This window comes from Bos indicus x Bos taurus, chromosome 7 (assembly GCF_003369695.1).
Source record: "Bos indicus x Bos taurus breed Angus x Brahman F1 hybrid chromosome 7, Bos_hybrid_MaternalHap_v2.0, whole genome shotgun sequence".
NCBI classification, from domain to species: Eukaryota; Metazoa; Chordata; class Mammalia; order Artiodactyla; family Bovidae; genus Bos; species Bos indicus x Bos taurus.
In genome coordinates, this window is record NC_040082.1 from 108,972,633 (window position 1) to 108,993,480 (window position 20,848).

The 20,848-nt window shown below is 40.7% G+C and overlaps 2 protein-coding genes, 1 long non-coding RNA gene and 1 pseudogene across 3 annotated transcripts in view; 2 read left to right on the forward strand and 2 right to left on the reverse strand.

The window, feature by feature from the left end:
• SQSTM1 (sequestosome 1) overlaps window positions 1-20,848 on the forward strand; it is a 69,619-nt gene that overhangs the window by 16,756 nt on the left and 32,015 nt on the right. The gene's annotated exons all lie outside the window — the stretch shown is intronic.
• Window positions 1,018-2,434, forward strand: LOC113896226 (annotated as a pseudogene).
• LOC113896227 (small integral membrane protein 15-like) lies at window positions 6,618-9,414 on the reverse strand. Its single transcript, XM_027548469.1, has one exon. It carries the CDS (start codon window positions 8,472-8,474, stop codon window positions 8,133-8,135), a length of 342 nt encoding a protein of 113 aa, XP_027404270.1. The 5' UTR covers window positions 8,475-9,414; the 3' UTR covers window positions 6,618-8,132.
• LOC113896228 lies at window positions 10,673-20,230 on the reverse strand. The gene is made up of 3 exons (XR_003512018.1): window positions 18,066-20,230; window positions 11,885-11,947; window positions 10,673-11,167 (listed from the first exon to the last, which is right to left on the reverse strand). It is a non-coding gene; the product is annotated as an uncharacterized LOC113896228 (long non-coding RNA).

Genomic DNA, 20,848 nt, shown 5'->3' on the forward strand with positions numbered 1-20,848 from the left:
TTTGATAAAATGTGTGAGTTTCTGTGCCTTTAAAGTGAAGTGAAAGTCGCTCAGTCGTGTCCAACCCTTTGTGACCCCATGGACTGAGTCCTTTGAATTCTCCAGGCCAGAATACTGGAGTGGGTGGCCTTTCCCTTCTCTAGGGAATCTTCCCAACCTGGGGATTGAATCCAGGTCTCCTGCATTACAGGCGGATTCTTTACCAGCTGAGCCATCAGGAAAGCCCAAGAATACTGGAGTGGGTGCCTTTACATGATCTCTATTTTATTCTTGAAATATTTTTTTCACCTTACCTCATTGTTTCACAACTTTTAATCCTATATAACCAAGTGTTTTAAAACTTTTTGAAGGAAGTTCCTCACAGTCCCATGGTGAGGGCTCTGTGCTTGTGCTGCAGGGGACATGGATTTGATCCCTGATCAGAGAAGTAAGATCTCACAAACTGCACAGCGCAGCCATAAAAACTTTTTGAAGTTTTTGACAGACTTCCCAAATGTGAAATTCCAATTAAAGATCTTCAGCTGACTTTGGGGTGCTTCACAGGGACCCAAGAGCATCCCAAAGAGAGATCCTAAACTAATTGGGTTCATTTAGTATGTTAAATTACATGGGAAACACTGTCCAGACTCATTGTTGCCTATGTTAGATGGAATCATCAGACTCTTCTCAATTTTATGATAGCCACCAAAGAAATAGGGGAGAGGGTTTGGGGTTCTTCTGCTGTCTAATGTCTTACCTTACTCTTTGTCCAAAAATCCCCTGTAGGGATACTCCCACCTCTAGGAATTCAGTTCTTGACCCCCATGGCATTTTCCTTTGCTCCTTTTTGCTAGGACCCCCTTCACTTCAAGTCACTCCTGGTGGCTCAGAGGTTAAAGTGTCTGCCTGCAATGCGGGAGACCTGGGTTTGATCCCTGGGTCGGGAAGATCCCCTGGAGAAGGAAATGGCAACCCACTCCAGTATTCTTGCCTGGAGAATCCCACGGATGGAGGAGCCTGGTGGCCTACAGTCTACGGGGTCGCAAAGAGTGGGACACGACTAAGCGACTTCAGTTCACTTCCTTCACTTCAGGCCTTGGCAGCCCACACACTGCTCTGGACAGCCTTTTAGGTGGATGCTGCCCAGAAGCCCACATTATAAACGTTATAGATGCTCAGTCTCGAGGAATACACCCCAGCATAAGGAAACTTACTATAGGACATAAGCTCTAAATACACAGAGCCCCTCAGGGAGGTGGCAGTGCCCCAGTACAAACCTCCCCCTGCCCATGACCCTTGTGAAAGAGGCCAAGTCAACCAGTGGTGTCTAGTTAGATGTCCCGTTAATCAGAGACTCTCCAGTTGGGAAAGTAGAGGATGCTCAAAGTCCCATTGGGTAAGAAGGGAATTTGGAGGACACTCCAACCCACTTCTGGCAAAAGCCTCGCCGTGAATGTCTCTGGGATGCTGGAATTCATTTCTAGGAATGCTCTTTACCAGTTGCAGTCTACTCAACATGGGAGGATCCTCTTCTAAGCTAGGAGCCCATTTGAAAATATAATTCCTTGGAGGGAGCAAAAGCCAAGGAACCACATGACCCAATGTGTATTAGAACAGATGAGAAAGTATATAAAAAAGGCCAGTTAATTATAAAAAGTTTAAAGAAGTGAACCAAGAAGAAAAAGAAAATTCAGCTTTTTTTCAGGGACAGCTTATGAACCTTTTAGAAAATTTAGTAATATTGATTCTCCTACTCCTGAGTGTCAACCCCCTGCTTCTACAACATTTTATCAGCCAGTCCAACCCTGATATTATGCCCACAAAACCCCTAGAGGTAGGTAGCCTTTGTGGTATTTAATAATCGAGATCAAGTTGAGGAGGAAGAAAGAACCAGTGTGAAAATAGGCAGACCAGGGCTCATGCTTAACTGATGGCCGTTGCTGTCAGTCATACTTGCAACCTCAGGGCTACCCAAGGGAGCGAAGGAAGTTTAAACATTCATTTGGAGATAGACCAGCAAGGGGTTTCCTTTCCAACCCTGGCTTGGCAGGATGGCACCAGCAAAGAAGGACAGCAAGAAGGGCTGGTCTGCCATCAATAAGGTAGTGACCAGAGAATACACTTGACATTCACAAGCATATCCATGGAGTGGGTTTCTGAAAGCGTGCCCCATAGGCACTCAAAGAAACCCAGAAAGTTGCCATGAAGGAGATGGGAACCCCAGATGTATGCATTGACACCAAGTTCAACAAAGTTGCCTGGGCCAAAGGAATAAGAAATGTCCCATATCGTATCTGTGTGTGGTTGTCCTGAAAATATAATGAAGATTCACCAAAGAAGCTCTGTGTGTTGGTTACCCATGTGCCTGTCACCACTTTAAAAATCTACAGTTAATGTGGATGAGAACTAACTGCTCATTGTCTGCTGCTGCTGCGTCACTTCAGTCGTGTCCAACTCTGTGTGACCCCATAGACGGCAGCCCACCAGGCTCCCCCGTCCCTGGGATTCTCCAGGCAAGAACGCTGGAGTGGGTTGCCATTTCCTTCTCCAATGCATGAAAGTGAAAAGTGAAAGTGAAGTCGCTCAGTCGTGTCTGACTCTTAGTGACCCCATGGACTGCAGCCAACTAGGCTCCTCTGTCCACGGGATTTTCCAGGCAAGAGTACTGGAGTGGGGTGCCACTGCCTTCTCCGGCTTATTGTCTAGTAAAGTTATTAAACTGTAAAACAAAAACAAAACCCAGCAAGGGCTTCAAATGCAAGTCAGCTGGCCACTGGGCCTGTACATACTGGAAAGGAGTCCCCTGGTCCATGCTCAGACTGGTCCATGCCCAGTCTTCAAACACACTTCCAAGGTCATTGCAAGTGGGACCTTTCCTGGTTCAAAGGGGAAGAGGATGCCCATTCCTGAGGTGGCCATGCTGGGTGACCGAGGAAGCCTGGTACCTTCCTCCCACATAAGATATCTATCTCCACTGAGGAGCCCTGGGTGGTTTTTGATGTAGCAGGTGAGAAAATCCTTTTTTTTTTTTTTTTTTTACTTGATACAGAAGCTACTCACTCTGTCCTAATCTCTCATAACGGGCCTCTCCTCTAAAAGCTATACACTGAGTGATGTCAGTGGAAAGCCTTGCACCCGTTACTTCACTGGGCCTTTTCACTTGCCAATTTGAACAGTGGCTTCACATGCCTTTTTAGCTGTGCCTAAATGTCCTACCCCTTGGAGAAGGAAATGGCACTCCACTCCCGTATTCTTGCGTGGAGAATCCCATGGACAGAGGAGCCTGGTGGGCTAGAGTCCATGAGGTCACGAAGAGTTGGACACAACTGAGTGGCTACACAGCAGCAGTCCTGCCCCACTGCTGGGGAGAGACCATCTGGGCTCCTTCAGAGCCATGTTATGATTAGGAGGCACCAGGAAGCCCCTTTTCTCGACTCTAAATCAGCTAGAGGAACAAGGGCTTTTCCCCAGCTGTATTCTACACACAGTAAACCCCACAGTTTGAGACAAAGGAATCCCTGGGAAGGCTATAAATGCCCAACCTGTAAAAATTAGCTTTAAGGCAGAAGTCGCTTATTCTGACAAGAGACAGTATTCCATAAAGTTGGAAGCAAAAAGGATTTGCAGCCTTCATAGATAAATTCTTAACACATGGCCTCTTAGTGCCCTGTCCGTCTCCCAGCAATACCCCTATTCTGCCAGTTGTTAAGTCAAATGGGGAATATCAAATGGAACAAGACTTTAGAGCAATAAGTGATGTAGTGGTCCCTGTACATCACCTCTTGGCCAATCCTTGTATTAGTCAAGATTCCTAGAGATGCCTAATGGTTTACTGTGGTTGACCTTCAGAACGCCTTCTTTTTTCACCCCAGTTCATTGCTCATCACAGTCTCTTTGCCTTGGAGTGGACTAACCCTTACTCAGGCCAAATGCAAGAATATACCTGGACAGTATTGCCTCAGGGGTTTCAGGACAGCCCACGCTTGTTCTCCCAGGCCCTAGGAAAGGAACGGAAGGAAATACACCTAAAAGAAGGATGATTCTACAGTGTGTGGATGGTATGTTAATATGTAGCCCACAATGGAGACCTCAGATCAGAATACCCTTGAAGTCCTTGGTTTCCTTGAGGCCTGGGATTAAAAGGTCTCCCACATAAAGGCACAAATCTCAAAGCAACAGTTTAAATATCTGGGATATGTTATAAACCCTGGAAATAGTTATTTCCAGATAGAAAACAAGCTATATTAGGCCTAAACATCCCAAAGATAAACATATTTGTACCTTCTTAGGCATGGTAGAATTTTGTGGAATTTAAATTCCAGGATTTGGTCCAATGGCTAAGCCTCTATATGAAGCCACTAAATGCCCAGATACAGAGCCATTACTTTGGACTGTGGAACAAGAAGAGGCTTTTAGTAATATCAAACAGGCCCTCACCGGAGCTCTTATTCTGGGCCTCCCTTTATTTGTTTACTTAACCTTTCATTTTATATTGGAGTATAGGTAATTAATAATGATGTGTTAGTTTCAGGTGTATAGCAAAGTAATTCAATTATACACATATCTGTTTCTTTTCAAATTCTTTCCCATTTAGGTTGTTGTATAATATTGAGCAGAGTTCTATGTGCTATACAGTAGGTCCTTGTTGGTGAACCATTTAAAATGTAGCAGTGTGTACATGTCATTCCTAAACTCCCTAACTATCCCTTCTCCCCCTCTTCCCCCACCCTAGTTTCTTCTCTAAGTCTATGAGTCTGTTTTGTAAATAAGTTCATTTGTATAATTTTTTTTTTATAATTTTTTTTATAATTTTTTTTTTTTAGATTCCACATATAAGCAATATCATATGATGCTTCACTTTTCTAACTTACTTCACTCAGTATGATAGGCTTTAGGTCAATCCATGTTGCTGCAAATAGCATCATTTCATTCTTTTAAAATATTTGTGTATTTATTTTTATTTTTGCTGTGCTGGGTTTTTGTTGCTGGATATATGCCCAGGAATGGGACTGCAGGATGATATGGTAGCTCTGTGTTTAGTTTTTTAAGGAACCTCCATACTTTTCTCCATAGTGGCTGTACCAGTTACATTCCCATCAGTGGTGTAGGAGAATTTTCCCTTCCGTCCACACCCTCTCCAGCATTTATTTGTGGATTTTTTTGACAATAACCATATTCACTGGTGTGAGGTAATATCTCAATGTAGTTTTTTTTCTACATTTCTATAATAATTAGTGATGTTGAACATCTTTTCATATTCCTGGCCATCTGTATGTCTTCTCTGGAGAAATGTGTATTGTATCTTCTGCCTATTTTTTTATTGAGTTGTTTGTTTTGATGATATTGAGCTGCATGAGCTGTTTGTAAATTTTGGAGACTAATTCTTTGTCAGCCACATAACTTTCAAACGTTTTCTCTCATTCTGTGGGTTGTCTTTTCATTTTGTTTATGGTTTCCTTTGGTGTGAAAAAGCTTTTGAGTTTATGTCCCATGTGTTTATTGTTATTTTTTTATTTCCATTACTCTGGGAGACAGATCAAAAAAGATATTGCTGCAATTTATGTCAGAGAGTGTTCTGCCTATGTTTTCCTCTAAGAGTTTTATAGGGTCTGGTCTCACATTTAGGTCTTTAATCTCATTTTGAACTTAGAATATTGTAATTTAATTTTTTTTTACATGTAGCTGTCCAGTTTCCGAGTACCAGTTATTGAAGAAGCTGTTTTTCCACAATTGTAGAGTCTTGTCCCCTGTGTCACAGATTGACCGTCGGTGTGTGGGTTTATTTCTGGGTCTTCTATCTTGTTCCATTGATCTATATTTCTGTTTTGGTGCCAGTATCATTCTGTTTTGATGACTATAGCTTTGTAGTATAGTCTGAAGTCAGGGAGCCTGATTCCTCCAGCTCTGTTCTTCTTCTGCAGTTGCTTTGGTTCTTCAGGGTCTTTTGTGTCTCCTTACCAATTTTAAGAATTTTTTTTTTTGTTATTCTAGTTCTGTGAAAAATGCTGTTGGTAATTTGAAAGGAATTGCATTGAATCATAGATTGCCTTGGGAGTACGGGCATTTCGACAGTGTTGATTCTTCCAGTCCAAGAACATGGTGTATCTCCCTGTCTATTTGTGTCTCCTTCAGTTTGTCTCATTAGTGTCTTATAGTTTTCAAAGTACAGGTCTTCTGTCTCCTTCAGTAGGTTTATTCCTAGGTATTTTATTCTTTGTGATGTGTTGGTAAATGGGATTGTTTCTTTAATTTCTCTTTCTAAACTTTCATTGATAGATATAGAAAAACAATAGACTTCTGTGTATTAATTTTGTAATCTATAACTTTGCCAAATTCATTGATGAGTTCTAGTAGTTTTCTGATAGTATCTTTAGGATTTTCTATGTATAAGTATCATGTCATCTGCAAATAGTGACAGTTTAACTTCCTTTCCAATTTGGATTCATTTTATTTCTTTTTCTTTTCTGATTGCCATAGCTAGGGCTTCCAAACCTATATTGAATAAAAGTGGTGAGAGTGGAAATCTTTGTCTTGTTCCTGATCTTAAAGGAAATGCTTTCAGCTTTTCACTGTTGAGGATGATGTTAGCTGTAGGTTTGTCATATATGGCCTTTATTATATTGAGATATGTTCCCTCTATGCCCTCTTTCTGGAGAGTTTTCCTTATAAATAGGTGTTGAATTTTGTCAAAACCTTTTCTGCCTCAATTGAGATTATTACGGTTTTTAACTCTTCAGTTTGTTGATGTGGTGTATCACACTGATTGATTTGCGGATACTGAGAAATCCATACATCCCTAGGATAAATCCCACATGATCATGGTGTATGATCCTTTTTAATGAATTTTTGGATTCAGATTGCTAGTATTTTGTTGAGGATTTTTGTATCTATGTTCATCAGTGATATTGGCCTGTAACTTTCTTTTTTTTGGTGGTATCTTGGTCTAGGTTTGTTTTAAGTATAGAACTATTTCAATATTTAGTTTCATTTTAAAATTAAAATTATTGGACAATTTTTTGCAATTTAAAATTCATTATTACAGGTGAGGAAAACATTAATAAGCCATTAGTTATTGAAAACAAATAAAATTATCAACCATGCATTTAAAAAAGCCATGTTAAAGAGTAAAAAGTTCCAATTATACTATTTAACCAAAGGAAATCTCCTTTACCTCTTTATTTCTAATTATAACATTCTCATTTTGACATAATTACACCTTTTTCACCCAATTAATACAGTGTAACAAAATTTTTCCAAATGTTAAGACTTTACAATTTATGACATATGATATAATTGTAACTCTTTAAAAGTTCCTTAAAAGAAATTTGAAATTTTAATTTTCACTGTGAACCTGTCTGATCAAAAAGTAAAGGACATCACTTCCACATGAATTAAAACAAATAATGGAATAAAAAACAAAAGTGTTATCTATATAATCAGCAAATTATCTGATAAGACATTTTAACTGCTTCACATTTGTGCTTAGCCCAAGTGAGAATAAACTGGTTCCAAAGTACTACAAGGTTTGGCATTTTTCCTCTTCAGCTTTAAATCATAGTGTTACTCTACTTAAGTAATCTCTAAGAAAATGGCAGTGTTCTTAAGTACAAAAATTATTATATCCAGTAGGTGGTATTCTACATAGTCAAGATAACAAGAGAAGTCTTTATAAAATTAGATTTTTTAAAATGCAGAATATCTGATAATTACCAGTATCTCAAAAGCAAAAATGAGAAAAATACAGAAAATAGAAGTACTCATTGAATAATATTTCACTTTGAGGAAACCAGAAATGATTCTATTCCAAGAAATAAGTAATAATGATGAGATGTAACACACCATATATCTTTTAAGCCAAACCATGCTTTTCTGCTCAGAACAATTTTGATTTTTACATTCTTAATCTCCTTTGTCTAGAACAGGACCCATTTGAAGTCATTATTTGAATAGAGTTCATAAGCTAAAGCCACTTTTCTCCACAGGATATTTTCATTTTAGTATGTATACAAAAGCTGCAAAAAGGCAAATGAAAATCAGTTATAAGAATTTGTAGCATAATAAATACCAATTACAGTAACTGTCAACAGACTTCTATACCGAAGCCAAAAAGTTGCTACAGTACAGGTGAGAACTAACATGATTCCTCCATATACTCAGACTTCGTTTAGTAATACCATCATAAGATCCAAAAACAAACCTTGATGGGTCCTTTCAAAGATGCATAATTTTCCAAACAATTTTCCTCTGGACACACAGCCTGTACATTCATTCAATCCTTTTTTTAGTCGTTTAGCTTTTGCAATGTTTTCTTGACGTTTTTGTTTCTTCTTTTGCTCCTTTTCCCTGGCCTTAATCATCCTGGCCAATTTCCAAGACCGCACAGCACTTGCTAGAAACAGTGGAGTTCCAGCCAAAATAACTGTTGTAAGGAAGCCATATGGGTCCTTTGCAGCCCATTCCACAACATACTCAGCCCAAGCCTTTAAATGAAACATCTTTGTGGAGGCCTTATGCTTGAGTAGTGATCTCTAATTTTGTCCTGGGATTAGCAGCCAGTCACAATTTCAGATGACCTTTGGTTGGCTGTCTTTTTCAACTCTACCAATACAGTTCTGAGAGAAGGCTTAAATTCTATATATTCCCATGCACCTCAATTTTGGACCCCAAGTGCAAGCGCCCTCCACACCAAGGAATAAATATTATTCTTCCTTCCGAAAAGAATTGACCAGACTTGATCTTCGGACCAGACTTGCACGGCGCCTGAAGCTGAGGGCGCCTCGCAGCCACCCGCACTTTCCATTCCTTGTGTTTTCCCCTCGCTCACTCTTCCTCACCCGCACCGCTGTGGCCTCGCTGCCCTGACCCTGCACACTGGCGAGCACCGGCGGGGCTCGAACAGCCAGCGATCCCCGGAGATCAGGGGTCGTCCCCACCACACCCTGGGCTGCTGGTGCGGCGCCGTGGCCATCTCCGATGAGCACCCGGGCTAAACAGCCGCAACGGCCTCCACCCGCCCCACTACATCTCACGGGCCTGGTGGGTTCGGACCCCCACCCCGGCTTACTGCTTGGTCTAGTTTTGGTATAAGGGTAATGGTGGCCTCATAGGATAAGTTTAGGAGTTTTCTTTCCTCTGCAATTTTTTAGAACAGTTGTAGAAGGATAGGTGTTAGCTCTCCTCTAAAATGTTTGATCGACTTTGCCTGTGAAGCCGTCGGGCCCTGGTTTGTTGAGAGTTTTTAATCATAGTTTCAATTTCAGTGCTTGTGATTGGTTTGTTCGTATTTTCTATTTCTTCCTGGTTCAGTCGTGGGAGACTGTACCTTTCTAAAAATTGTGTCAATTTCTTCCAGGTTGTCCCTGTAGAGTCAGTTGTAACTTCTCTTTTTTCATTTCTAATTTTATTGTTTGAAGCCCTCTCTCTTTTTTCTTGATGAATCTGGCTAAAGGTTTATCAATTTTATTTTTTTGAAGAACTAGCTGTTATTTCATTGATCTTTTCTGTTGTTTATTTCATCTCTATTTCATTTTTTCTGCTCCAATCTATGATTTCTTCCTTCTACTAACTTTAGGTTTTATTTGTTATCTCTCTAGTTGCTTTAGATATAAGCTTAGGTTGTCTATTTGAGATTTTTTTTGTTTTCTGAAGATTGCATTGCTATAAGCTTCCCTCTTACAACTGCTTTTCTGTACCCCATAGGTTTTGTTTGATTGGTTTTCTGTGTGTGGTTTTTTTTTTAGTTTGTTTTTGGCCATGTCATGTGACATGTGGAAATTCATCCCATAGATTTTGGATCATTGTGCTTTCATTTTTGCTTGTCTCTAGGTATTTTTTTATTTCCTCTATGATTTCTTCAGGGACCTATTAGTTGTTAACTAGCATATTGTTTCAGTTCAGTTCAGTTACTCAGCCGTGTCCGACTCTTTGCGACCCCATGAATCGCAGCACGCCAGGCCTCCCTGTCCATCACCAACTCCCAGAGTTCACTCAGACTCACGTCCATCAAGTCAGTGATGCCATCCAGCCATCTCCTCCTCTGTCGTCCCCTTCTCCTCCTGCCCCCAATCCCTCCCAGCATCAGAGTCTTTTCCAATGAGTCAGGCGAGGCTTTATTGGGAATCCTGCTGCAGCAGGAGGGAGCAAAAACGAGTAACAGTTTGTTTCCCTTGTTCCCTGAGTGGGGGAGCATGCGGGCTCCTTGTAAGACGTGAGAGTGGAGGTGTCTTGGGTCATCTGCCTACCATCTTGGTGGTGCCATGTGCAGGGTGCATGTGCAATATTGTGTTTTTGCTCCTGGCTCCTCAGGATTGGCAGTTGGGTTCTTGTTTATAATTTGTTCCAACTCTGCATGCACACGCAATTATTTTTAGTCCCTTACAGTTTCTTTGTATTTTATTGTTCCGAGGAGGTTTGTCCAGGTGCAAACACTGAAGCAAAAGGTCTCAGGTTTCAAGTACCAGCCTGTGTCATTTCCCCCGAGGAATTTTTCACCCTTTATTTATACAGGTTAAGGTGATATTGGGGTGACAACAGTGTGTGGTGGCTTGAAATGAGATAGTTCTCTATCGGAGACTCAATCCTGGGCCACCTGGGTGAAAACCAGGAATCCTAACTGCTAGGACACCAGGGACTAGTGGGTAGAAGTAGAGCCCTGGTTCTTGTCTCCTTTGAAAAAAGAATTTTACAAAGAGACTGAGGTTATAAAACAAGCACTGAGTTTATTAGCACCTCATATGCATGAGAGAGCATACAAGAAGCAGTTTGTTTAGGACAGAACAAAGCAGAGCTACATACTCAGAGAAGAGTGTGGATGTCCTTGCTAATGAGGAGTGCACCAAAGGGGTGGTTTAATCATTTATATAGGGTCAGTTTTCTTTGTACCCTTTGGCCAGCCACCTGGCTCATTGCCCATAACTGGTCTGACTCAAGGCACTCCCTAGTGTGCATGGATGCCTTCTAACCAAGATGGATCCCAGCATGAGGGCCTCTGGGAGGCTGGTGACACATATTGCAGGGTGGTGCCCCCTTCCCTTTTTGGCTCTCGAGGAACTTCTCTCTTCTCTGAACTTCTCTGCACGTGCAGGTGGGGAGGTCTCCCTGGCTTCAAGAATGAAAGATGTGGTCATCTTTGTTTTTACACCAGCAGACCTTAGTCTCTCTCTGCTCTTGCTGTTAACTTTTTCTTGATCTGTCAGCAAGAGACACGCTCTTATTTGCTCAGCCTGACAAGCACCAGCTGCTTGGCCTGGGGCCCATCTACTTCTTACTTTTAAGGGCAAAGATCTCTTGTAAAACTTCTTCCTGCTGTACAGGGACCACAGACCCTAGCCCAACCTAGAGGTGCATAAGTCCCTCACTGACTTTTCTCCAAGGACCTGTTGGGGTCTGGGCTGGCCTCTGCTGGAATGGGTTGAATTCCTTGAGCCATCATGAGCTTTACTTGAAATTGTTGAAGCCTAGAAGACAAAAATGGGCTTCCCAGGTGGCGCTAGTGAAAGAACCAGCCCACTAATGCAAGTTAGATGTAAGAGATGCCAGTTCAATCCCTGGGTCGGGAAAATCCCCTGGAGAAGGAAATGGAAACCCATTCCAGTATTCTTGCCTGGAGAATCCCATGGACAGAGGAGCCTGCTGGGCTACAGTCCATAGGGTCACATGGAGTTGGACACGACTGAAGTGACTTAGCACAGCACAGAAGACAAAAACTTAACCAAAAGTTATACCACTGGGGGCCAAAAAGGAAAAGAACACCAATAGCCATTAAAGGGCCTTGAAAGGGAAGGAACCAGGTTAAATTTAGGAGGACTTCCTTAACTGTTGACCAGACAGTGGAGGCAATATTGCTCCTGACAAAACTGTGAAGCCATTCTGCTGGAGTGTATACTTCCTTAATATTAACTTCTACCTGTACTGTTGCATTGATCCTGGTGCAGCAGAAAGTATTCGTTATCATACAAGCTCCATCCATCTTGTTTTGCCAGAAGGTAATCAAGAGTTAGACAAAAAAGAGAGAGGGAAAGAAAAAGAGACAGTTAGCCAAAGAAACAAGAGAGGCTTTAAGTCTTGTTAAGCCTTGCCCTGTCTGTTTCATCATATAATCAAGCTGTCTGGTGAGATTTCTCAGAGTTGTTTTATGATGGGGAAAGCCTCCCCATGGAGCTACCAGTCCTATGGTCAGCCCTGCCCTTGCTAAGATCATTCCTAGTGCTCTCTGGGTTTGGTGGTGAGCCAGAGTGTCCTGTTAAAGATTTTAAAAAAATCTTTTACCTCTGTAGTCCCTATAGTGCACTCTCCTTTGAAATGGACATATCAGTGCATATATAGGTCATAGCTTGGTTGAAAAAGGACAGGGCCTGGGCATAATTCTGTAAAATACAATGGCTTGAGTGTCCGCAGAGGAAAACAAACCCGCAATGAGGCAAACTTGAATTTCTGTCTCATGACTGTTAAGAGTGGACAATCTTGAAGGACATAACTGTTGTTAGTATTTGAACAGTTAGGGGACAGTGGACCATTATGTTGATAATTAAGCATATAAAGCTCTATGATATTTTAAACAAGATGTTCATGTACGATCCTGCTGATACCATCAGAGGGTGGCACTTGATAGGCCAGGATTGCACAGGTGGGTTGAACTGGATCGACCAGGTGGATGGGACATTTTGTTCACACCACTTATATTCCCCTTCTGTTTTGTTTAGGGGTGTGGGCCATAGTTTGAAACAGGGCACTAGTGGGTAAGGTTGTTTATCCTTATAGTTTATCCCTATGGAAGAGGCTGGGCTTCCCTGTGGCTCAGTGGTAAAGAATCCACCTGCCAGAAGAGAAGATAAGTGAAGTGGAAGATAGAATCATGGAATAAATGAAGCAGAGAGGAAAAAATAATTAAAAGAAATGAGGACAACCTCAGAGACCTCTGGGACAATGTTAAACTCCCTGAAAGAAGACAAAAAGAAAGGGTGTGAGAAAATACTTGAGGAGATAAAAGTTGAAAACTTCCCTAAAATGGGGAAGGAAATAGCCACCCAAGTCCAAGAAACCCAGAGAGTCCCAAACAGGATAAACCCAAGGTGAAACACCCATACATATTAATCAAAGTAACAAAAATTAAACACAAAGAGCAAGTATTAAAAGCAGCAAGGGAAAAGCAACAAATAACACACAAGGGGATCCCTATTAGGATAACAGCTGATTTTTCAATAGAAATTCTTCAGGCCAGAAGGGAAGTGATGAAAGAGAAAAATCTACAACCGAGGTTACCCAGCAAGGATTTCATTTAGATATAAAGGAAAAATCAAAAGCTTTACAGACAAGCAAAAGCTGAGAAAATTCAGCACCACCAAACTGAACTTCAACAACCAAGCTCTTCAACAAATGCTAAAGGATCTTCTTTAGACAGGAACACAGAAAAGGTTTATAAAAATGAACCCCAAACAACAAAGTAAATAGTAATGGGATCATACTTATCAATAATTACCTTAAATGTAAGTGGGTTAAATGCTCCAACCATAAGACAAAGACTGGCCAAATGGATACAAAACAAGACCCATATATATGCTGTCTACAAGAGACCCACCTCAAACCTAGGGACACATAGAGACTGAAAGTGAGGGGCTGGAAAAAGATATTTCATGCAAATGGAGACCAAAAGAAACAGGAGTAGCAATATACAATACTCATATCAGATAAAATAGACTTTGAAATAAAGACCATGATAAGAGACAAGGGACACTATATAATGATCAAAGGATCAATCCTAGAAGAAGATATAACAATTATAAACATATATGCAACCAACATGCATCAATACATAAGGCAAATGCTAACAAGTATGAAAGGGGAAATTAGCAGTAACACAATAATAGTGGGGGACTTTCATACCCTGCTGACACCTATGGATAGAACAACCAAACAGAAAATTAGCAAGGAAACACAAGCTTTAAATGATACAATAGACTGGTTAGACTTAATTGAAATCTACACAGCATTTCACCCCAAAATAATGGATTTCACCTTTTTCTCAAGTGCACACACAACATTATCCAGGATAGATCACATCCTGGGCCATAAATCTAGTGTTGGTACATTAAAAAAAAATTGAAATCATTTCAAGCATCTTTTCTGATGACAGTGCAGTAAGATTAGATGTCAGCTACAGGAGAAAAAAACTACTAAAAACACAAACATATGAAGGCTAAACAACATGCTTCTGAATAACCAACAGATCACAGAAGAAATAAAAAAGGAAATCAAAATATGCAGAAACAAATGAAAATGAAGACCCAACAACGCAAAACCTGTGGGATTCAGTTAAAGCAGTGCTAAGAGGGAGGTTCATAGCAATACAAGCCTACTTCAAGAAACAAGAGAGACATCGAATAAAAAACCTAACTTTACACCTAAAGCAACTAGAAAAATAAGAACAGAAGAACCACAAAGTTAGTTGAAAGTGAGAAAGAAGTAAAAATCAGAGCAGAAAAATGAAAAAGAAATGAAGAAGACTATAGCAAAGATCAACAAAACTAAAAGCTAGTTCTTCGAGAAGATAAAATAGACAAACCATTAGATTCATCAAGAAAAAAAGGGAGAAGGATCAAATCAATAATATTAGAAATGAAAATGAAGAAATCACAACAGACAACACAGAAATACAAAGGATCATAAGAGACTATGAGCAATTATATGCCAATAAAATGGACAACTTGGGAGAAATGGAAAAATTCTTAGAAAAATATGACCTTCCAAGACGGAACCAGGAAGAAATAGAAAATCTTAACAGATGCATCACAAGCATGGGAATCAAAACTGTAATAAAAAACTTTCAAAAAACAAAAGCCCAGGACCAGATGGCTTCAAAGGTGAATTCTACCAAAAATTTAGAAAAGAGTTAACACCTGTCCTATTCAAACTCTTCCAGAAAATTGCAGAGGAAGGTAAACTCCCAAACAGAGTCTAAGAGGCCATCATCACCCTAATCCCAAAACCAGACAAAGATGCCACACACAAAAAAAGAAAACTACAGGCCAGTATCACTGATGAACATAGATGCAAAAATCCTTAACAAAAGTCTAGCAATCAGAATCCAACAATATACTAAAAAGATATTGTTATCTTTTTAACATCATGACCAAGTAGGCTTTATCTCAGGGATGAAGGATTGTTCAATATTCACAAATCACCATATTAACAAATTGAAAAATAAAATTGAAATTGAAAGATAAAAACCATATGATTATCTCAATAGATTCAGAGAAAGCCTTGACAACATTCAACACGCATTTATGATAAAACCTCTCCAGAAAACAGGCACAGAAGAAACACACCTCAACATAATAAAGCCCATATATGACAAACCCACAGCAAACATCCTCAAGAGTGAAAATTGAAAGCATTTCTTCTAAAGTCAGGAACAAGACAAGGGTGCCCACTCTCACCACTATTCAAAATAGTTTTGGAAGTCTTAGCCACAGCAATCAGAGAAGAAAAAGAAATAAAAGGAATCCCAATAGGAAAAGAAGTAAAGCTCTCACTGTTTGCAGATGATATGATCCTCTATATAGAAAACCCTAAAGACTCCACCAGAAAATTACTAGAGCTAATCAATGAATATAGTAAAGTTGAAGGATATAAAATTAACATACAGAAATCCCTTGAATTCCTATACACTAACAATGAAAAAACAGAGAAATTAAGGAAACAATCTCATTCACCATTGCAACACAAAGAATAAAATACTTAGGAATAAATTTACCTAAAGAAACAAAAGACCTAAATATAGAAAACTAGAAAACACTGGTGAAAGAAATCAAAGATGACAAAAATAGATGGAGAAATATACCATGTTCATGGATTGGAAGAATCAATATAGTGAAAATGAGTATACTACCCAAAGCAATCTGTAGATTTAACATAATCCCTATCAAGCTACCAAGAGTGTTTTTCACAGAAGTAGAACGAATAATTTCACAATTTGTATGGAAACACAAAAAACCTCAAATAGCCAAAGCAATCTTGAGAAAGAAGACTGGAACTGGAGGAATCAACCTTTCTGACTTGAGACTATACTACAAAGCTACAGTCAACAAGACAGTATGGTACTGACACAAAGACAGAAATATAGATCAATGGAACAAAATAGAAAGCCCAGAGATAAATCCACACACCTATGGACAGCTTATCTTTGACAAAGGAGGCAAGAATATACAATGGAGAAAAGACAATCTCTTTAACAAGTGGTGCTGGGAAAACTGGTCAACCACCTGTAAAAGAATGAAATTAGAACACTATCTAACACCATACGCAAAAGTAAACTCAAAATGGATTAAAGATATAAATGTAAGACCAGAAACTATAAAACTCTTAGAGGAAAACATAGGCAGAACATTCTCTGACATAAATAACAGCAAGATTCTCTATGACCCACCTCCCAGAGTAATGGAAATAAAAGCAAAAATAAACAAATGGGATCTGATTAAACTTAAAAGCTTTTGCACAATGAAGGAAACTATAAGCAAGGTGAAAAGGCAGTCTTCAGGATAGGAGAAAATAATAGCAAATGAAACAACTGACATAGAATTAATCCCCAAAATATACAAGCAGCTCATGCAGCTCAATACCAGAAAAATGAACAACCCAATCAAAAAGTGGGCCAAGAACTAAACAGGCATTTCTCCAGAGAAGACTTATAGATGGCTAACAGACACATGGAAAGATGCTCAATATCATTCATTATCAGAGAAGTGCAAATCAAAACCACAATGAGGTACCATCTCACACTGGTCAGAATGGCTGCTATCAAAAAGTCTACAAACAATAAATGCTTGAGAGGGTGTGGAGAAAAAGGGAACCCTCTTCCACTGTTGGTGGGAATGCAAACTAGTACAGCCAGCATGGATAACAGTGTGGAGATTCCCTAAAAAACTGGAAATCCCACTGCTGGGCATACACGCTGAGGAAACCAGAATTGAAAGAGACACATGTACCCCAATGCAGTACTGTTTACAATAGCTAGGACATGAAAGCCACCTAGATGTCCATCGGCAGATGAATGGATAAGAAAGCTGTGGTACATATACACGGTGGAATATTCCTCAGCTATAAAAAAAGAACATATTTGAGTCAATTCTAATGAGGTGGATGAAACTGGAGTCTATTATACAGAGTGAAGTAAGTCAGAAAGAGAAACACTAATACAGTATATTAATGCATATATATGGAGTTTGGAAAGTCAGTAATGATGACCTTATATGCAAGACAGCAAAAGAGACACAGATGTAAAGAACAGACTTTTGGACTCTGTGGGAGAAGGCGAGGGTGGGATGATTTGAGAGAATAGCACAGACACATGTATATTATCATATGTGAAATAGATAACCAGTGCAGGTTGATTCATGAAACAGGGCACTCAAAGCTGGTGCTCTGGGACAACCCAGAGGGATGGGGTGAGGAGGGAAGTGGGAGGGGGGTTCAGGATGGGGGGCACCTGTGGCTGATTCATGTTGATGTATGGCAAAACCCACCACAATATTGTAAAGTAATTAGCTTCTAATTAAAATAATTTAAATAAAAAAGAAGCCACCCGCCAAAGCAGGAGACACGGTTCAATCCATGGTCCAAGAAGATCCCACATGCTGCGGAGCAATTAAACCCATGCATCACAACTACTGAGCATGTACTTTAGAGCCCAAGAACTGCAACTATTGAGCCCTTGGGTCGCAACTGCTGAAGCCTGTGTGCCCCAGAGCCTGTGCTCTGCAACAAGAGAAGCCACAGCAATTAGAAGCCTGCACACCATAAGTACAGAATAACCCCTGCTCGATGCAACCAAAGAAAAGCCCGCACAGCAATGAAGATCCAGCCAAAAGTTAAAAAAAAAAAAAAAAAAAGAGGCAGGATATCTGGTGCCTTTATATCTTGGAGGGTTCTTGAGACATGTGAAAGAAATGCCATTTGTGCAATTTTTGACATAGTGTGTCCATATGGGGGACTCGGGTTAAAGAACTGGAATAGCCTCCTGGAAGGTGCACATGTGCCCAGCAGAGGTTTGGGGTGGGTGGTAATTGTCCCTGGTTTAGATTGTTAATTACCATTGGAATTGGCAGTTTCAGGAGAATGCAAGAGGAGGCCCAGTGGCCAGCTGGGGGTGTTGATGGCACATCCAGCATCTTTTAAACGTTCTCCTTTGGATATGATTCTGGAAATGTTGATAAGTGAGTTTTCTTGCCATTGTCCTTTAGTTACAGGGACTGGTAAAGCAGACAGAGTCAGTAGGGGAAGCATTTCTGGGGTGGAGTGTTTCCCTTAAACCCAGCAGAGACAAAAGAGCCACTTCCTGGGCGGGGGTGGCTAAGCCAACTGGTAGAACGCAAACAAGAGTTACAACAGCAAGTAGGAGTCCAATTCACCACATCATTTTACTTATCTGTCAATGGTGCCTGTCTTCTGAATAGGTATCTCAGGTTTTCCACTGGCTCACAGGTGTATTGTTCTTCTGTTGTGACCTGTGAGATTTTTGGAGGTAAAAGCTTTAGTCTGGACAAATGTACCCAGTTAGATATCCCTTACAATTTGACAGCAGTGGGGGTGGGTAAAATTATGTTATAGGGGCCTTTCTACTTTGGTAATAATTGGTCTTCAGGGAACCCCTCTTTCCAGATTTTAAGAAGAACTTGGTCCCCAGGGTTTCCTTGTGAAGGACTACCCCTTCCACTGTATTTCTGGTGGAGGTGGCAGTGCCTTGTTGTCACAGTCCTGGATTGCCTTCTGAACTTGTCCTAGATTCATAATATTTCAGGGTCTGTTCACTTCTTCATCTAGCAGAATGTCAATAGTAAGAAAAGCCTTCCCATGGGTCATTTCAAATTACTCCTGAGGGTACATGAACCCTAAGGAGTGCAATGTGAGTCTCTTGGCAGTTTTTTTTTTCCTAAGGTTTTCTTTAAAGTGTGGTTCATTTTCTCTACCTTCCCTGAAGATTGTTGTTCGGCTGCTCAGTCGTGCTTGACTCTTTGTGATCCCAAGGACTTCAGCACTCCAGGCTTTCCTGTCCTTCACCATCTCCCATAGCTTGGGGGTGCCAATAAGTGTAACTTGAAGTTTATCCCTAGGGCTGCTGTGAGCCCCTGTGTGACTTTGGGTATAAAAGAGGGATAACAATCACTCAGGGAGACTTTGGAAGTCCACACTGAGGAATTATGTCTTTTATTTTTGCCATGCCATACAACTTGAGGGATCTTAGTTCCCTGAACAGGGATTGAACCCAAGCCCCATGCAGTGGAAATAGAGAGTTCTAACCGCTGGACAACCAGGGAATTCCCAGGAATTATTTCTTTTAAAAGGGATTTACAGAGTTCAGTAGCCTTTTCAGACTGGGTAGGGGAAGCATCAACCCATACTGTGAAAGTATCAATGAACATAAGCAAATATTATATCCTGACCGTGGGGGCATTTGGGTGATACCTAACTGCCAGTCTTCCCCCAGGTATGTTGAACTGGCCTGAGTAATGAAGGAGGAATTGAATGTGCCTGCGGGTTAGGCCAATCGTAGGCAAGGTTACTTGTTTTACTGTGTTTTTTGAGTCCCTTCCCTGAAAAACTCTTTCAGTCAACTCCTGTAGTGCATCCCTCCCATAGTGGGTGGCATCATGTAAACTCTTAGCAAGTTTCTATTGTTGGGCTTCAGAGATTGGAACATTGTTCCCCTGTTTATGCTTGCTTTCTCACAGCTCCATTTCTCAGCTTTTCCTTGTTCCTGTGGAGAATACTAGGGACAGCTAGGGAGTCCGGGGGCACAGATGCCAGGGGCCTAACTTGCTCAGGCTCTTTAGTCGAGTTGCCCACTTTGCAGTTCTGCCCGCTTTGCTGTCCCCATGGCTCACAGAAGATCCATCCCTCTGATGGCTCCTACAGTAGATTATTGAAAGAGTCAGAACTAAGTCTTTATGTTTTATGAAAGAATCTCTAGCAGGTAACATTTCTCCAGCTCTCCTAAGTACTAGGGCCACTGTACAGTTAACACAGCAGCTCCCAGTTTTTGATAGAGCCTGGTCACAGGTCATGGGGTGCCGGGAGCCACCATGGGAGATCCCACCCATGACAAGGTCATGTGGAAGAGCCATGACAAGCAAGGCGGATCATGGCTCAAGGGACACCCTGAATCTGCTAGAGGATCTACCCCCAAACCAGAATCTGTTTTACTATTTTGTGCTTTTCACCAACTCTTCTGACATTAACAGGGGGCTATCCCCGACCACCTTTCTCTGGAAAAAGTCAACTTAGGGCTTTAGTTAATAAGTCTCCTGGGCATGAAAGGAATATTTCTATTTTAACCCCTCTGTTGGCATTCTAGCTTGCCTGACAGGTTTATCCATACTCTTGCAATTAACACACATGATTGTTCACAACTCCCCAACCTTGAAAGGCACGGGAAGCCAAAACATTCTAAAAGTCCTAATGAGCATAGAGCCCTTTGAGGGATGAAAAATTATTAGAATAGATAGTACTGGTAAAGGGCTTCATTATTGGGCCAATGCTTGCTGCCAAGTGCCCATATCTCTTATCCATTGTGCACCTGGGAGTGCATTGGTTAACATAGTTGGAATGTAAGAAAAACAAGTAGCAGCCTTGGAATTAACCACATCAGACCTTTGAGCTGATTGGTTCTTCCTTTGTTGTAACTCACTGCACCTTTGCTCTGTGAGAATGTAACTCTGTTTAGCACTTTCTGAGGCTGATGTAGATTAGAAATATAAAGAAAAAACACTCCAAGGGAAAATAAGTTTTCTGGTTGAGCAGCCTTTATCAAAAAAGGGTCATAAAATGTCCACAGGCCTCCAAAGCCAGAGGATAATGTACACAACATTGTTTATGG

What these genes read in the sequence shown, in the direction of transcription:
- LOC113896227 (XM_027548469.1), bottom strand. Translation starts at nt 8,474, where the DNA reads ATGTTTCATTTAAAGGCTTGGGCTGAGTATGTTGTGGAATGGGCTGCA.